The 17,347-nt window shown below is 33.2% G+C and overlaps 3 protein-coding genes, 4 long non-coding RNA genes and 1 other non-coding gene across 11 annotated transcripts; 3 read left to right on the top strand and 5 right to left on the bottom strand.

The window, feature by feature from the left end:
- Window positions 1–74: 74 nt before the first annotated feature.
- Trnac-gca lies at window positions 75–146 on the bottom strand. Its single transcript has one exon. It is a non-coding gene; the product is annotated as a tRNA-Cys (tRNA).
- A 105-nt stretch (window positions 147–251) lies between these two features.
- Window positions 252–5,486, top strand: LOC124434152 (actin-histidine N-methyltransferase-like). 2 transcript variants are annotated; one of them, XM_046984044.1, is made up of 17 exons: window positions 252–460; window positions 1,308–1,409; window positions 1,516–1,601; window positions 1,864–1,923; window positions 2,003–2,075; window positions 2,222–2,332; window positions 2,751–2,831; window positions 2,920–2,984; window positions 3,105–3,163; window positions 3,848–3,962; window positions 4,075–4,149; window positions 4,273–4,372; window positions 4,469–4,532; window positions 4,698–4,783; window positions 4,890–5,004; window positions 5,087–5,126; window positions 5,236–5,486. In XM_046984044.1, the coding sequence occupies exons 1-17, from the start codon at window positions 376–378 to the stop codon at window positions 5,389–5,391; spliced, it is 1,473 nt and encodes a 490-aa protein (XP_046840000.1). In that variant the 5' UTR covers window positions 252–375; the 3' UTR covers window positions 5,392–5,486. The 2 variants fall into 2 exon arrangements, with proteins under 2 accessions (XP_046840000.1, XP_046839993.1); XM_046984037.1 differs by having other exon boundaries at window positions 4,887–5,004.
- Window positions 5,487–7,406: 1,920 nt separating this feature from the next.
- On the top strand, window positions 7,407–8,637 carry LOC124434203. Of its 2 annotated transcripts, none has more exons than XR_006944714.1 (4): window positions 7,407–7,423; window positions 7,564–7,638; window positions 7,734–7,793; window positions 8,567–8,637. It is a non-coding gene; the product is annotated as an uncharacterized LOC124434203 (long non-coding RNA). The 2 variants fall into 2 exon arrangements; XR_006944713.1 differs by having other exon boundaries at window positions 7,743–7,793; window positions 8,567–8,630.
- A 1,078-nt stretch (window positions 8,638–9,715) lies between these two features.
- On the top strand, window positions 9,716–13,110 carry LOC124450468. The gene is made up of 9 exons (XM_047001178.1): window positions 9,716–9,869; window positions 9,974–10,162; window positions 10,234–10,369; window positions 10,471–10,590; window positions 11,118–11,270; window positions 11,352–11,460; window positions 12,208–12,291; window positions 12,397–12,519; window positions 12,590–13,110. The coding sequence occupies exons 1-7, from the start codon at window positions 9,716–9,718 to the stop codon at window positions 12,229–12,231; spliced, it is 885 nt and encodes a 294-aa protein (XP_046857134.1). The 3' UTR covers window positions 12,232–12,291; window positions 12,397–12,519; window positions 12,590–13,110.
- Window positions 13,111–14,076: 966 nt separating this feature from the next.
- LOC124434220 lies at window positions 14,077–14,482 on the bottom strand. The gene is made up of 3 exons (XR_006944718.1): window positions 14,388–14,482; window positions 14,208–14,303; window positions 14,077–14,134 (listed from the first exon to the last, which is right to left on the bottom strand). It is a non-coding gene; the product is annotated as an uncharacterized LOC124434220 (long non-coding RNA).
- A 90-nt stretch (window positions 14,483–14,572) lies between these two features.
- Window positions 14,573–15,286, bottom strand: LOC124434213. The gene is made up of 3 exons (XR_006944717.1): window positions 15,151–15,286; window positions 15,014–15,086; window positions 14,573–14,918 (listed from the first exon to the last, which is right to left on the bottom strand). It is a non-coding gene; the product is annotated as an uncharacterized LOC124434213 (long non-coding RNA).
- A 3-nt stretch (window positions 15,287–15,289) lies between these two features.
- LOC124434181 lies at window positions 15,290–16,598 on the bottom strand. Of its 2 annotated transcripts, XR_006944710.1 has the most exons (7): window positions 16,433–16,598; window positions 16,222–16,350; window positions 16,043–16,155; window positions 15,915–15,974; window positions 15,572–15,839; window positions 15,385–15,503; window positions 15,290–15,300 (listed from the first exon to the last, which is right to left on the bottom strand). XR_006944710.1 is itself a non-coding variant. In XM_046984064.1 (6 exons), exons 1-6 carry the CDS (start codon window positions 16,458–16,460, stop codon window positions 15,448–15,450), a joined length of 654 nt encoding a protein of 217 aa, XP_046840020.1. In that variant the 5' UTR covers window positions 16,461–16,598; the 3' UTR covers window positions 15,322–15,447. The 2 variants fall into 2 exon arrangements, 1 of the variants encoding a protein (XP_046840020.1); XM_046984064.1 differs by lacking the exon at window positions 15,290–15,300 and having other exon boundaries at window positions 15,322–15,503.
- Window positions 16,599–16,730: 132 nt separating this feature from the next.
- LOC124441758 lies at window positions 16,731–17,212 on the bottom strand. The gene is made up of 3 exons (XR_006946996.1): window positions 17,071–17,212; window positions 16,884–16,965; window positions 16,731–16,767 (listed from the first exon to the last, which is right to left on the bottom strand). It is a non-coding gene; the product is annotated as an uncharacterized LOC124441758 (long non-coding RNA).
- Window positions 17,213–17,347: the final 135 nt, after the last annotated feature.

The raw sequence follows: 17,347 nt of genomic DNA, 5'->3' as shown, positions 1-17,347 counted from the left end.
TAATCCACTGGCATTTTTTGTGGCTTGTTCGGTAATATCCATATTTCAAAAAAAGACATCATACAAAAGAATGGAGGGGGCATCCGGGATTGAACCGGAGACCTCTCGATCTGCAGTCGAATGCTCTACCACTGAGCTATACCCCCATTACGCAAGTAACGAGAGCAACGTTAAAATTAATATTTTTTTTGTAAGATGAGAAGCAAATTGTCCGCCAAATAATCTATGGTCCAATGCTATAAATTATAAATGCTAAAATTATAATCACCATTCATGATTATCCACTCACCTTATTCAGTTTTATTATTCAAAACAAAAGTGAGGAGTAAGGACCAAGACTGCTGTGATTAGTTCAATAATCCTCAATATTTAGATATGGGCAAGAAAAAGAAAAATTATAAAGACAGTGGCGTTGTAATCAGTAAATCAGAGGAGACCTTACTGTCTTCACTTCTCCAAAGTAAATTATTTATTCCTTTTAAAATACTATGAACTTGAAATTTTTGCTTGTGACCCTGTCAACCCTCAGTATTTAATTTTTTACTCTTGTTTTCGCTTCATAATCAAACGTATTTTGTCTCGCCCATTTTGTCGCACAGTTTATTTAGACAGTAACTTTCGTCAGACAGCATACAGCAATGCTACTCAAAGGAGAAGGGCAAGGCTAACTTGTACATCGTTGATATTTGAATAGGAGATTTTCTTTTTTCAGCAAACTTTAGGCACTGCCAAGTTACTGTCCCCCTTCCTCACAATAATTTTGTCACCATTTTGATTTTTGACACTTTCCCTTTTCATGGACATCTCAAGATCAATATTTTTGGGGAGGCTAATAATTATATATGTACATTCTACTTTATTAGTTTTTGTTGAAATCAATTGGGATTACACGAGATTACAGATTATCCCCCAATTATCAATCTTCTGACATTCCTAGGTTTTGGCCCATAGATATTTCCCCAGACATCATACTTGCACAGAAAATTTTGCTCTCAATACCCCCTCTCCCCAAATACATTATATGCTTTGAATTCCCTGTTTGTGGTTTGCAGTGTAAACCTCCTGGATTTTCATAAACAATTTTAGTTCACCTACATTAGATGGAGCCCAAATTAGTTATGATAAAATTCTCTTGTATTTGAGCTTTGAGCTCAAACATGAGTAGAATGTAAACCAAGAATATTAGGTGATCATGATTGATTAAGCTAATCTAGGAAAATTTTTTTCATTGCCTTGAATTCTTTTGCCTGCATGGTGAATCATGATTTATAATGAAAGATTATGAATATTAACTTTTACTTGCATAGAATCAAGTGCACTATCAACTACAAATGCTAATGAACAGTGGAAAGAACATTTAGAAATAAGAGATCTTATTGAAAAAATTGAGAAAATTCAAGCAAAAACAGGTGATACATGGTTCATCATAGTTTTGAAAATTTATGATCACACAATTATGCATATGTTTCCTACAATTATATGTCCACAATGATTAAATTAATAATATTTTCAAAGATAATGGCAAAGAAACAGCAAGAAGAAGTGATTTTCTTGTGAAATTTAATGAATGGCTTAAGGAAAATGAAGCTGGTTCGAAAAATGTAAATTTTATTTTGTAAAATGAGAATAATAGAAATGATTAATTTGCACAATGATTGTAATAGCAAAATAATGCAGTAGCCAGTATTTAAAGTTCATTGAATTCAAATGTTCAGTTTGATATGAATGCACCAACACAAGCTCAGAATTTTTTTGTTTTGTATCATAGTACTTGTACCAAAAGTATTATATAACATTTAAAGACATTGCTGATTCGTACATATGGGAAAAATTCAATGATTATATTACATCCGTCTATTTAAGGTTGAGGTGTTCTCAATTTCTGACGATGACTTTGGTGTTCGTGCGATTAACACATTTCAGGTTTTTGAAAATCAATTCTTGCATGACCGCTGTGTGTTTTTAAGAAAATATCTTAGTTTATCAGCTGCGTTTTTTAAAGGCTGGCGAAAAGATATTAAATATTCCTCGAAAATTAATCTTAACTTCAGAATATTCTTCATTAACATTTCTTGGTGGGTTTCGTTTTAATTTAACTTTAATTTAACGCATTTCACGTTATGTATATATATGTGTTAATGTTGATTTTAATATAAATAATTTTTTGGAAACAATGTTCAGTTTGATGTGCGTTGAAAAATTTTATATGTTTGATTTCCAGGATCCATCATTGCAACAGATAGATTGTTGCAAGTTATGCCAAACGTAGTTTTGGCCATAAAACTACTTGACGAGTGCTACAAAGATAATTCGTTTTGGAAACCTTACATTGGTATCCTTTTTCAACTAAATGAGAATATCTTCTTTTTCCTGGAAATATGTTGTAATGCGATGATACTTTCAACGGTCTGTAATTGTGCTTGAAAACATCTAAGAACGCCAATCACATTCTATATATTATTGAATTGATTTCATTGAATAAAGGCTAGTTCAATCATCCATCTTCAATCATTTTGATTTGAAGCCTTTTGAGAAAAAGATCAGTTAAAAAGTTTATTGAATGCGTTTGTAATATCATTGTTAGTCATCCTGTGCTAATCCCCAATCCCCATCCAGGCGCCGTGCTAACCCTTACTCCTTACTCGGATACTGAGTTAACCCCCACTCAGGTGCTTAGCTGATCCCCATCCAGGTTCTGACATTACCTACCTCTTAAATAAATATCTTTATAAAATTACTTAACTAATAAGACATCCTTCCAAGAAAATTTACGATTCCTTTGTTCTTCTCTTTGGAAGAGCTCAGTTTGCTGAAAGGATCACAGATTTTGAGTTAGTATTTATTTTACATACGTTTGTGATCGAAAAACTGCTAACACTACATGGCGCTGTAGTTGAGTACCTTCTGTTGTAATTATAGATAAAGTTCTTAACGTTTACAAAAGCATAGCTCGACAATACGCGTACCTTTATCAAATATTTAAGGTATCGACTTTATATTTATTACTGGCAATTTAAAAAAGTGCAAAATCTTAATTTCTTCATTCCTTAAACTTTTGTTTGCCATTAGCACTCACTGTTTATTTCAATTTTAATCTCTGCCAGAAAATTCCTACAAACAACCAACTGAACTTTATGAAATCGTTTACATTCAAGCAATACAGGTATTTCACTGAAAACGTCTTAGATTGATTTGACTGCAATTGTCTGCTTTTGATTATATCACTGACAACATGACTAGCTATTGTCTCACTTTATTGCAATAAATGAGTTTTCCGTCTATATATCTAGGTCTTTTCAAATAATTTAGAAAAACAAGATCTTCATGCATAAAAGATCATCGGACAATGTATAATATTAGCCTATTACACATAAAACGAAAATCTTCCACAAAAAGCCAGCGTCTTCCAAATAAAACCAACATCTACAACATAAAACTACCATCTACAACATAAAATCAACGTCTACAACATAAAACCACCATCTTCTACATAAAACCAGCCTTTTCCACATAAAACGAATATCTTTCCAGAATAATAAGCATCTTACACGTAAAACGTCACATTTCTAAAAAAATTTAGTTATTGCAGAAGATAGGTGGATATAATAAATGGCAAAACTTTAGCAAGGAAAGCAATATGAAGTTATGTATATATATTATATATGAAAGTATTATAGAGTTATGTGGATTGGGAGAGTGCTGTGTTGAGCTTGAGTCATTTTAACTGTTATTTAGCCATCCTTGCTCATTTTTACATTCATACACCTGTACATATAGCCTGATTAGTTTAATTTGACAAAGAGTACACCAAAGTACTCTTTTGCTACAAACATATGGTTTGTTATAGATGGGCTGTTTCCATAGTGATGACACGACAAAATCAAATACCAAATCTCAGTGGAGACGAGCTAAAGCTGGCTTTAATACCTTTTCTTGACATGTGTAATCATCGTGATGGTTATGTAAGTATGTTATAAGATCGATTCTTCTTTGAGATCTTTCTTTATTCTATCGAAAAGAACATCAAAGGCTTCCAAGCGTCTTCTGAAAAAAATATATTTATTTTAATGACAGTTAACTACGGATTACGATGTCAATGCAGATGCTTGTGTATGTTATGCACTGGATTCGTGTAAACCTGGTGATGAGGTAACGGGAAAGTTAAATGAATGTATTGAAAAGTACTATAGAGATTAAAATTATATAATTTGATAAACTGGACAAAGTAACGACTGTTCATAATGTTTTAGACAAGTTTTGTTCCCTCGACAGGTTTTCATATTTTATGGTCCACGATCAAACGCCGACTTTTTTGTTCATTCTGGATTTTACTACGAAAATAATAAACACGATTTGCTTCATATACAACTTGGTATCATAATCATTTATATTTTCAACATAATTTGTTACAGTGATCAGCTTTGCATGGTATGACATTATATATGTTCATTATTCCATTATTTTTCAGGAATAAGTTCCAGCGATCCTTTATATGTACTCAAGACTCAGCTTTTATCTAAATTGGCCATTAAGTACGTAATTGTACATATTTTAATGATCCTTTTGAAGATTTTGTGTTTTGTTGTGATTTTATACCATCCTTTCATACTATTCACTTTGCTTTTTCTTCATTTCGGCATGTAGACAAACATTTATTGTCGCGTTTAAACGAGCTGTTTAGTTTTTTCTACTTTTAGTCAAAAGAATTTAGCTGTGACAACAAGACAATATGTGATGACTAAAGACTTATTGGCATTTCTTAGAATATTTTGTATTACAGAAGGTAAAGTGACATGTATTTCTTATCTTGATTCTTTTGATTTGTTTTTTTATTAATTTAAAAGAAAAGTTAAAGCACCGACATACTTTATTTTTTGTTGTTTTAGAAGAAAGTAAATCATTAATTGGAGAAAATGACGAGAAATTTCATGCAATATTTTACGATGAAACTCAAAGAATTAGTGATGAAAATGAGATGAAAGTTTGGGATTTCATTCAGACAAGGTTAAAATAAAATACATTTTGGAGGATTTCGTGTATCACATCAAGTAATTATCTTTGTCCTTTATTAATTTGACATATGTAGGTGCTCATTATTACTTCGAATGTATCCCACAACCATTGAAGTAAGTAAAATTATGTTTTTTTGCAATGAGAATTAATGAATATTTGACTAAGAAATAATGTTGAAAATGAAATGTTTTTCATTTGATTCAAATTTTCCTCTTGATCCAGCAAGATGACGAGATGTTAAAAGCTTTCAACTTGAGCGAGAACATTACTTTGGCAATAAAACTGCGACGAAATGAGAAGCTTTTGTTATCACAATGTACAGTGTATTCTAAGGAGATCATAAAGAAATTGTCAGAAAACTCTAATAAGAAATCATAAATGACTTTGTAATGATGAGCTATATATAGTAGTTTTAGACACGACATGTTGACGAGAAAAAAGAATTTTATGAGATTTGTGAACATTACATTCAATGCACTTGTTCAAACTCTTATATAAATATCGCGACCTGGAGAATTTCATAATTTTATGTTTCATTTTGTCACTCGATGATGACATATTACTCGTTTTAATTGACGTGTTTTAGCATCGATCACCGCAAGGGCCAAGCTTATTTACCATTGTAGCTGTTTTTCTTTTATTTGTGATAAAGTTGGTAGAAGAGGCTTTCCTTGTTTTGCTCATTCAAAACTTTAATGTATGTTTTCCCCAGATAGGTTTTCCATTACTTAACAAATGAACAAAACAGCTGTATAGACAATAGGGCAACTTGCTTTTGAAAAACAATAGTTGTGTTTCTGAAAGCCACGTCTATGACATAGGATTTAATTTCATATCAAGAAGCAAAATCAGTAATCAAAATCACAACACGAGTAAATGATGAAACTTCCACTACACCATTAAACAAAGGACGCGACATGACCATATCTTGAGTGTCGAAAAAGGATTTTTAAATGATTATATTTGTTTGGATGGAATACTTCGTTGATAAGGTCGGCAAAGTGAAAGGTACGATGAAATTTTAGTTAAAGCGTGTTTTCTTTTTTGGAAAGAAGGAAAAATTACAAGTCGGTGCCATTTTTAAATCAAGCCCAAACGCTCTTCCAGATTGACGTTAGTGCTTGATAAAATTTAGAAAAAATCAAAGGATGAGTAGAAAAAAGTAGAGCCGAAGAAGAGATGATCCAAGTACAGGAGTGGGTGCCGTTATAAATAAAGAAATCATGGCACTGGAGTGAAATGGCTTTCCACAGAAAACACGATATGGTAAATACCTGTTGCATCATATAAAGATGGCGAACATGCTTAGAGTGGTATGTTTTACTACTGGAAAATGGTATGCATAACCACACTTACAACCATCTACATTTTACAAACTTTTTTATGTTTTAACACGTATAGAGTGATGATTAATGGAATCTTTATGTTTTATTTGAAATAATATGTTTAAAATAACTCTCACAGTTAACACAAGTTGGCAACTTGGCATATTTACACTTGTAGTAGATTTGCTACTAGATATTTAATTCATATGATAATGCAAATTGATATCTTCCGTTAAATCAAAGTCACATGGAGTAGTAACTTCCTAACAACAAATTGGCTATTGGAGTTTCGAAGGTTAATAAAAAAATGTATCGTTTTGGGAAAAAGTTTAAGCGTTCAAAGACGTTTTTCTACACTCGAGGCCCTCGACGATCACCTATTGATTCGGTAGGATAAAAATTAATTTGTTTCAAGTAACTCAATTTCAGCTTCAACTTAAGAAATGAAGTTTCATTTCAACTACCACATTATCTGATCTTTGAGATAATACTCTCCATCCATATACTTTCATGATGGAAATTTGCTGTTGGTGGGCTACAAACAATCAAGCTGCTTTTCGTATTACATAATGCTTATGATTGTGAAATTATTAAAGCCATTCATTCACTTGCATTTGTAGGGGAGTTATCTACGGATGATAATTGTGGTGGTATACATTGTTTCAAATACATATAGATAGCCCTCTTTGGTTTAAATATTTTAACATATTCACTAATGTGCAAGAATTGATAGTTGACTTTGGAATTTGTGAACTATTTTGGATTTCCTACTTTGCTCTCTGCAAGGTCTCTGTACATATTAGTACAATTATGTTGCTTATAAAATTTTGGCATGCTCAACTAAAGCTTGTACAGAAAGGTAAGAAGGAAATATGTTGCATTTAAGCTTGATTGTTGTAAGCCCACCAGCAGCCCGAACAGATACATTTTCTTCCTATTGCAAGTTAATTGTTTAGTGGTAGTAAACATATGTGTGAAATATGTTTTAGTTGACAACTTATAATACATTGTTTCATCACAAAATAGATGGCCCCTCATAGCAGTCAATCTAAATCAAACGAAGACTGCAAGTGGAATGTAATGTGGTTAGTCTCTAAGTATCTCAAAATTATGAAGTCTGAAATATCTGTGTGGGATGTGTTGCATTAAAGTTGTGAACCTTAGGTGAAATGAAAAATTAAATATGTTACTTATCATATATGGAGCATTGCAAACTTTCTCTTAGGAAATGCATGATGATCATCCATTGTTAGAAGAATGTGTTGAGTCAAACATCACTCTTGAACAACCGTTGCATCTGGTTAGTTTTAGTTGAATTATTCAGGTTTCTGTAAAGTAATACAGTAAATTCTTTATGCTTGTCAGAAAGCCAAAGTAATATTATAAACTCTTTAGATTTCCCAGAATATTGATGAAACTATTACCGTTGATGTCGACAAATCTCAACCTGATGAAGTAAGTGCAACTTGCAGATACAAATATAGTGCTCAGAGCAATATGAAATAAAGTAGCACAGATAAGATGAAATCTTAATAGTTTAAAACTTAACTCAGGATTTTATGCTTGATGCAATGTATTTAATGTGATCCTCACCTATAATATGCAATAATATACTTTCTGCCAAAGTGCAGGGTTACCATCTATGTATATGGTAATCATGAGGAGGACACAATGTTTATGTATAAATATATAAAAGTGACTATAAGTTGACTAAGCTTATTGTGAGTAATGTTTATAGTGAAACACCTTAATCATGTTTTCATTTCTCAAATTAATAAGCATATCATAAAATATTATATATCAAATAAATCTTTAAATACTTCAGTTAGCATTCATAATCAAACATTATTGACAATCATAACAACTTATTCATGACTCAATAATCACTATGTCAACAAGATAAATATTTCTCCCTTAATGGAAACTTGTTCAAATAATCACCAAGATAATGTAAAACTTTAGGAGAAACAACACACTCATAACATGCATTGGTCTCACAGAAAAGAACCCTACCACAACCTAGGAAGCACATATGCGTGTTAACACTGACCACTCTAACCCTGGCATACAATGTTTTCATATGAAACTTATCATGAATGTAATTTCCGTTCTCTGCCTAGAAGAAAAACTGTAACCACTTGTTGACTGGAGTTATTTTCCCTCTTGAAAAAATTTAAACTTGAGTCAAAGAATTTAACTTCCCAACAAAATGTATTGTTTTTTTCTAGAAAAATATTGCAGCTGTTTTGCATTATACTGGGTTATTGCTTCAATTTTCTGCAGTAACAAATTTGGGGGGAACATCAATCATTTGCTATTCTTGACTATAATGTGGAGAAAAGAAAAATTATGGTGAGCTCCTTAGTAGTGAATGTATTTTATAATGTTATATTCATATATATTTTACATTTAATTAAGCACACTTCATATGTGTTTGTTCATCGGTACCCTCATTATCGTGCAAATGGATTTGTCTGGTTGTTTGGCTGTTCATGTGATCGATTGCGACTGGAATTTGTGCAGGCCCTTAGCTCAAATACTAATTTAAGTACAGATAAAGGTATACAAGATTATTAAAAATGACTAATTGTAAATTTAAGCACTAACTTCTGGAATACTCTTTTAATAGTTGTAAGCTATCCAAAATGCTTACATATATTGGCAATGGAAAGATTTTTGGAGACTTATGATGAAAATTTGGGAATAACCTCACAAGAATCAAGTTTTTTCAAGAGTATGTTATTGTTCTCATAATGCAGAATAAAGTAAATGGTTTGAACTCGGGAGTATCGTGACATGTTTGTGGATGTAGGTCGTCCAGGTAGTTGAGTCCTGAGAAGGACTGTTTGTGTTGATGTTCAGATCAAAAATTTTTGAAGATGACTACCACTAAGGTTGTAGAAAGTCAGTCAACACCAACAATAACAGTCATTTTCAGGACTCTACTAACCTGGATGATCTACATCCAGAAACATGTAATAATGCAGAATGGTGGTTATTGTGCTATATGAGAACAGTATGCTAATATCATGCCAACCTGTGAAAAAAGTAATTTTGCATAAAATTGATGGTATGTTTGTTTTTTTAATTTTTTAAGTTGTGGAAAAATCAGGAACATCTGACCCAATAGATCATTCATACTGTGGAATGTTTCCTAAAGAGGTTTTTACTTGCAGTCATTGATTAAATTATAATATGTTCTACGATAGCTCCTTTCATGTTACAGGACTTGTTTAAAGCCGTTAGTGGTGGTCCCAACTGGATTGCTGTAAAACCAGTCAATCGCGAATGGGGCGTGTGCACATTTACTTATTCTAAAGTAGCACTACCTCAAGCAGAGCTAAGATGTTCTAATTGTTCATCTTACCTCTGCATTCATGTTACAACTTGGGAAGGCGCTGGAAATCGTACAAGATGATGACGACTCGCAGCTAGCATATTTTAAGTTAGCTTTTGAAACCTCACCTGAAATGAGAAATTACTACGAGTTGGCAACTCGTAGTGAAAAAAAAGTTAAATTATTTGAAATAGGTAAAGTAGTGTAGTAAATGGAAATAATATATGTGTGTTTGTGTAATGGGTGGCCAAAAAACATGGAATCGTCATTTAAATTTCAATACTCATTTTTCACACAGGTTGTGATGAGAATGATGCCAATCATTTTGCTAAGCTTCTGGCTATGAACTGGTCAAAGATATTCGTACCTAGTGCTTGTGGTACTTGCTCTTGTGGTGCTGCTTGGGATAAGCGTGATGTATCAGATGACTGGCTGGATGTGGAAGGCTGTCATGTGGCGTATCTTTATGATTTCCACTGTGTGAATGGTTTGTAAACTGAATTATTTATTACTTTCTTTGTATTAGTGTCACGACTACAATCTTCTGTGAATTTTTAGTGTATTATCGACCGTGTTCTACATGCACAAACAAGAAGCGGTACGATGGTATCGAGAACAACGTCTTGTGGTTTGGATCATTTTCCATTTCGCATGCAGTCCTCAAAGATTATATAAGGCATTTTTTGGTTTCAAGGTACGTGTGATAGTCAGTTATCAAGTATGAAGTAAACATTTTTATCTACATGATTAATTATGAATTCATGAAAATATCTTTTCATCTTTTAAATGGTTTAGCCTGCCCATGTATAAATATTACGTGACGTACGTCCAAAGACAAGTTATGTCAGGAAATTTGAATTTTTCTGGCATTATAACTTACACCAAGTTTCGTCTGGCAGTTACTGCAATGATTAGGTAACTTTTTTTTATTTCAACCTGCACCAATTTTTAGGTGAGTTACATGTATTTAAAAGTTTATTTGATCGGATATTCGTTTGTTTAAATTAACTTTTGTTGTAATGCTAAATATAAATGATAAAGTACGTATGCTACCAATATATATATATATCTGTAGCACTTACGTATGTTTAGCATTTGATCATTTCATTGGTGGTGAATTTATGATAAGGGTGGGGAGTGTAGGTGCACAGAGGTGCTCCCACCTGTAGGTAATGGTCAACAAAGGGTACATAGAGAGGTACAAAAAATGAAAACACTATCCTACTTTTAATGTCCAAGAAAGTCTGAACATTTATTTACTATCATTTTACTTTCCTTATGAAGTGGCAACACTGAATAGATCAAATGGCATTCTTATTTATTTTGTTGACAAAAACAGGCAGTATTGTATCCGCTTTTAAGAATAACTATGTTAATTGGTTTTTAACCATAGATCTAAAAAATCCTTGCTGGATACAACACTGATTTTTTACGCTATTTAGATTACTTGACATTGACTTTGTTGACGCTTTTCATTGTAACATCTGTGGAAAACATCCGAAAAAAGTTGTTATGGACGGTACGGCACTTGGTATCCAAAAAACCTTCTTGCCTCGTAAGGTAGCTCCCCCAGAAGGCCCTACGATGGATGGAAGATAAGTGTTTTTTCTGGGTGTGTATTTTTTCATTGGCTAGCTGGACATGTGTTTTATTTTGGGGCGGATTTTTTCCAACACTAGGTTCGAAACGCGGAACTTCCTCAATCGGAAGAGGCAGAGAGAGTTGTTGAAGAAATTTATAAAGAACCAAATTACAGAAGACGAACTCGTGGAATTAACCTCGGAAGTATGAATGTTGTTAGTTGTTTATTGATGTACAATATGCTAAGAACATGTTGTAGCTATTTTTACAGGCTATTTTACTATTGCTCGTTTATTTAGATTTCATCTCCTGGCCTAAAATGCTAATCGTATCCCTTAGAGAGGAACATTTTGGTGTCACGTTTCCAGAACCTTGCATAAGACTTCTCAAAGCACTTGCGTCAGATAAACCTGTTTGTGCAATTGTACCTCCTGTGAGAGAGGTGAAGGATTTGTTGATCAGAATTGCCAACGGAGCAAATCCAAAGGACAATCCATTGTCTGATTTACAACTTTTGCACGAACAGGTCCCCCTCTTGTTTTGTCTTTGCAATCATTTTGCAGAGCTGCCAAACCCCATACGTGTTTTGTGGGGAAATGGTCGCCAAAGCGTCCAGTCCTTTTACTGACCAAAACGGGTGTGAGCGTTTGCCCCACAACCTTCCCCAAGTTCAGTGTGATGGTCAGTTAGGTTTTTTTCCATCTTTGCCTTCTCTTGTTGAACGTGGGCACTATGTTCTTGACACAAAAAGAGCTGGTCATTTAGATGATTGTGCCAAAGGCGTTCGTTCAAAGAAGAAGCATGGGTCTTTAATTCCTGGGATATTCCTTATTTTATGTCCGCACGGTATGGCAAAGAAGCATTAATGTTCTTGATCATAGAATGACAGGAAAATTCATCCCGTAAACTCTCCTCATTGAAAAATTATGAGATTTTTTTATTGTTTTTTAGGTATTTGTTACGGCTTTCAAGTGATGCCCGATCATGAATCACCCAATGTTCCTTTTACCATTTTAAGAACTCGATTTTCTGAAGGTAATTTGAAGTTTTTTGAGGTATTTCTCATTCTTTTATGAGAATTGTGAAATTGTTAGCGTTTCGTTACTCCCAATTGTAAACAAATAAACTTATAATGTTTAGCTCCTGAACTAGTGATCTATGACAACGCGTGCAAACTACACGAGTACTGCCTTAACCGCGATCCTGCTTTTTTTAAAAAATCCAAATTCATCGTCGACAAGTTTCATTGGAGAAACCATTCTGGTATAAAACTCGTATTTTATTATGCTAAGTGTGTCGAAATTGAAACGACTCATATCTTTGACTCTTATAGGTTGCTCTGAGGGATACGATATTAATAGATATCCCATTTTAAAAACGCACAACAGCCAAGCTGCAGAGCAGTGTAACTCTGTAATGAAGCCACTTGCGTCAATGGTTTCATACATGGAATATGACAACTTTTTGCTATTTTCGAAATTGTATATTTGGTACAGAAACATGTTGCGCATAATAAAATGCAATCCTGGACGGGATGTTCCAGAGAGGGAAACGTTTCTTGCAATCAGCAATATTATCAGATAAGTAGTATTTGAAAACCAGTATTATTTAATTGGGAACCATGTTGAAACGAAATGCTAACACTTTGGAACAAACAAAAAAAGTCTAAGTAACAGTTGAAATATTTTTCTAAATTCATCATTTTTAAAGAAAATACGTCATATTTATGACATGTCTGCGTAACGTATAGCTGTAACATTTTGTCCTCAAACAGCTTCATATTTTTCGCATTTATAGCATAATGAAAAATTTTGGATATGAAAATGAATGAAATCAATTTTTAAAATGTTGAAATCATAACTCGCACGATATTATAGCTTTTCAACGTCAATGGATAATGCTGGTACTCATTAGTTATTAAGTATATATATTTACTCCACGATTATTCTATGTAGTAGTAATGTTGCACCTCATGACACAATCAGAGTTTATATGAAGAAGTAATTGAACAAATGTGCCGAGCATTGACCATTTATATAACGCCTGTTTTTCATTGTGTGTAAACAGGTCGACTGTTACAGGGACTGAAGAAGCTCTTTTAGCTGCGTACGTCTTCCCTCACTGTTTATATTTTCTATCGATGAGTTGATGCATCCCTAAAATATGATAAAATTATCTGTTATATGTCACATACTGGAATATGTTGCTTTTAAATTATTTGCGTATTTTGCGACAGCAAATGTCTACATAACAAAATACCTCCTTTATTATTACTCTTGCAAACTCTAACAAATATACGCCGCAATCGTGACCATTTTTTTGCCTTGCAACCTGAATGGTGATTAAATAACAACGTTTGTGACATATCCATACATTGACTTTATAGATCAATGTGTTTATGCTTGTCAAACAATTACTCGACTTACATCCGCATAAATAGGCTCTGAAATGCTTCCCATGTGGTCTGGCCATTGTTGCTCTTCTTTTATGTGTTGGAGATACCTTAACGTTAAAAAGCTGTTTATGAAGTTAGAAACATGTCGGTACATATCAAAAGAGGCAACCTGTTAGTTCAGTATGTATAGAAATAACAACCTTCTTATGTTTGAAGCAACAGTTTTATTCTTCCAACCCATGCTGCACAACACGTATAAACGACTTGTCAAAACTTCAAGGACCACTAGCCACCAATGTGTCCTTTAAAATATATCATGTCTCAAGTATCTCATAGAATTGAACTATAGAAACTGATTTTCTTTGTAAAATTCTTACATGTCGCAGACTGGTATAAAAATCATTTTATATTGATACATGTTCTTAGGTGTATCTCCTCACTCCATGTAAGTTGCATCCCGAAAGATCTAATGGTCGCTTTGATCTGAAAAAATTGCAAATATTATAACATGTAATTATCTCTAGAATCTAGGGTGAAATCTTAACCGGACACTTACACGTGTCCTTTCATGAGTAGTTTCTGTTGGAAAAAACTAGAAAAGGCATAATATTGTTCCCCATCGTCTTTTCTTTCTGCCGTTTTGCAGTAATACCTATTGCATTCATGTAATTTAAGTTAGCTTGTAAAGTTTTTATTGCTTCTTTCTATATGTTAGATTTGAATCATTTCACATTACCTTAAAAAAAAGTCAATTATGGTATCACACAACCACTTGCTTCCATTTAATGTTTCGACATCACTCTTGTATATTACAATGCCATCAAAACAGTTCACTCTAAAAAGGCATTGATGCTACCTTTGTCGTTTTCCTTTTGTCAAATATTTTCAATATATGAATGTCACCTTTCACTCTCTCACTGCATTCTTTCCTGTCAAAGATATAGTTTTCTATTATCGTCAGGAATTTTCTTCACATATTCAATAGAAACATTTACATGAGACATTCAATTTTTTATTGACCTGATTGTAGTTGCTGGCTTTTTTCTTCTAGTCGGTCTCTTTTCAGATGTTTGCTCCATAAATACATAACTATTTTGAAAAGTTTTGCCAACTGTCAAACTAAAGTAGCCTATTCCTCCGTTGTCCGTAACTTGGCATAAACACGGAAAATAGATATGGAATAGTTCAAACTGGGGACTCCATATTTCCAATGACGCACGAAGTGCTCCAGCAATGCATTGAACATGCGTGTTAGTAAGGGTAACCTCTAAAAAAGGGAATAATTTGCTTGTCATGTAGGTTTTCTAAATTTGTTTAATATTAAAGAATTTTCTTCGTGATTTGAATTTTGAGAATGTTCACCTTCAGTGTTGAAATCTTGTATTTCTTTTATAATTTCTTCATTTGAAATTGCTTTACTTGTTTGTCGTGAGCGCTAGAAAAAGATGTGTTTCTTTTATAAATAAAAAAACTTAGAGATTTACAGAGCAAAATATTACTTCGGATGCCAAATGACATTGATGTGCAACTCCGTATAGAAATGAATCGAGTTGAAGTCTATTGGGATCAATGCTTAAAGCGTTGAAAATGTCTCCAGGACAACTTGTGTCGTAATCATGTGGAACGCCCATGAGGTCTTTTCGTGTGACCTACTCAAATATTATTAAGGAATCAACAAATTGTCATTTAGATTAGAACCGTTCAATCAGTCAATAAACATTAGCATTTCATACTTTAAATTTTTCGTAATAGGATGTTGATGTGTATCAGCTAAGTCCAACAATTCGTAGGCTGTTTCAACATATTTTAGGGGGTCTTTTAACATTGCGCGAACAATACAAGCTATTTCTCTCTAAAATGGATTGTGGTATCGTTTTGAAATTTAAAAAAATAAATGTGAGTTTCTAAAAGTTTTCTTACTTTTTCGTACATGTCTCTCATCTGTTGTAAATTCACTAATTGTGTATCCTCTTCCTGATGGGTATAGAAAAAAACGTTCATTTTTGGTACGCTGTTTTTTGTAATTTCCTGGACGTTCATTTACCCTTTCATCCTCTTTTATGTTATTTAATGCAGCTTCGTTATCAAATTTGTTTTCGAAATCTTCTCTTTTCTCGCTCTCATCACTTCTTTTATCTTCTTCGCTTGTATACGTATCTTTTCCAACATTCGCATCTCGATTAGTTTTCTTGGGAATAAAAGCAAATAGCAGTTCGTGTTTAAATGTTCTTATATTATTTCTTAAAAGATGGTTAGTGTGTACCTCTTGTCTTCCTTGACCAAATGATTGTGTTGTCTCTTCATTTTTTTCATTTCCAGTAAACTAATTAAACAAAAGTTAAGAGAAGCAGTGAGTTGTCTTCTATATACTAAATCTACAACAATAATCACTTCATGAACGTATTCTCCATACGATAGAGCGATCTCTATCAGTTCTTTCTTATTTAAAATTTTTCTCGAGCGTTCTGTTTTATCATCAAATTCTTCTTCATCGTAATCATCCTCTGAGAATGGTGTACAATATGTAAATAAAACAATGAAAATATTGAAGATTGATTCACTTGATTTACCTGAAGGTTGATTAATCCTGGCAGATGGCGAAACAAATGGGATGTGAGGAGGCCAAAACAACGGTTTCTCTGCTTTAAGCCAAAAGTCTCTCACTCTAGCCACTTTCCACTTCCGTTTTCCTTTCTTGTCTAAAACCAATCTTGAATTCACGAGGTCTGCCGTTGTATATCAGAAATTAGTTACTCACAAATATACAAAAATAGTTTTTACCGATGTCAGCTGTTCTTGGGAGAACCATATTTAAAACCAGTTTCCGTAGCTCTTTGCACGACCAAGTCCCTTGTTTTATTTCTTCCAAAGCATCAGGATCAACAAGATCAGAGCGTATCTCCTGCACTTGATAAACGTCTTCACAGCTTTCTAATATAAAATGATACAGACTTTATTGCAGCATTGTGACACCTTTATTTGTTTTTATACAATTTAGAAACAACAAAATAAAAGTTAGTACTTGGGAGTCAGTTGTAATCAAAGAATTGTCTTCAACATATTTGCACATGGCATCTCGGAAATATTCAAGATTTCTCGACGAAGGCCGGGCGTTCCTGTTTAAATGAATTGATTACATTACTTCTATACCGACAATCGTATTTTAAACACAAAAATAATCCAATTCAATTCTTAACTTCTACAGTCTAAAATCTTTTGATAGAAGAATTACCAGCAGCTTTAACCGTTCCATGTCCATCAAGATATAGCAAAACCATCGGATTGAGGCTCTTCTCCGATGACATTAGATCAATCTAAAATATTTATAGAGCATGTGATTTATAGCTGTTACATTTCAAATTTAGTCAATATTTTCTGCATTAATCAAAGAGGGTACAAAAAGTTTATCATTCTTTTACCCTGTCTGCAATACGTTTTTTCTTTCTGTACACATTGTGCGCTTCACTTTGAGAAATCGATAGCTCTTTTTTCTTCAAAAATAAACTTGACGTTCAGATAGAACTCTGGTTGAGAATTCATTTACTGTCAACGTACACATAATCTTACCGGTCTCTTGCTTTTAGAATAAACTTTTCCCCTCGAATTTATTTTTACTTTTATATTGGAAGACATCTCAACAATAATTTGAAGCAGTTTTCAGTAAATAAGCGACCTAATCAAATTTAACAAACCTTG

Source organism: Xenia sp. Carnegie-2017, unplaced genomic scaffold, assembly GCF_021976095.1.
Source record: "Xenia sp. Carnegie-2017 unplaced genomic scaffold, XeniaSp_v1 HiC_scaffold_1, whole genome shotgun sequence".
Lineage (NCBI taxonomy): Eukaryota > Metazoa > Cnidaria > Anthozoa > Malacalcyonacea > Xeniidae > Xenia > Xenia sp. Carnegie-2017.
The sequence above is the reverse complement of the archived record's forward strand: the minus strand, read 5'-3'. Positions and strand labels throughout refer to the sequence as shown.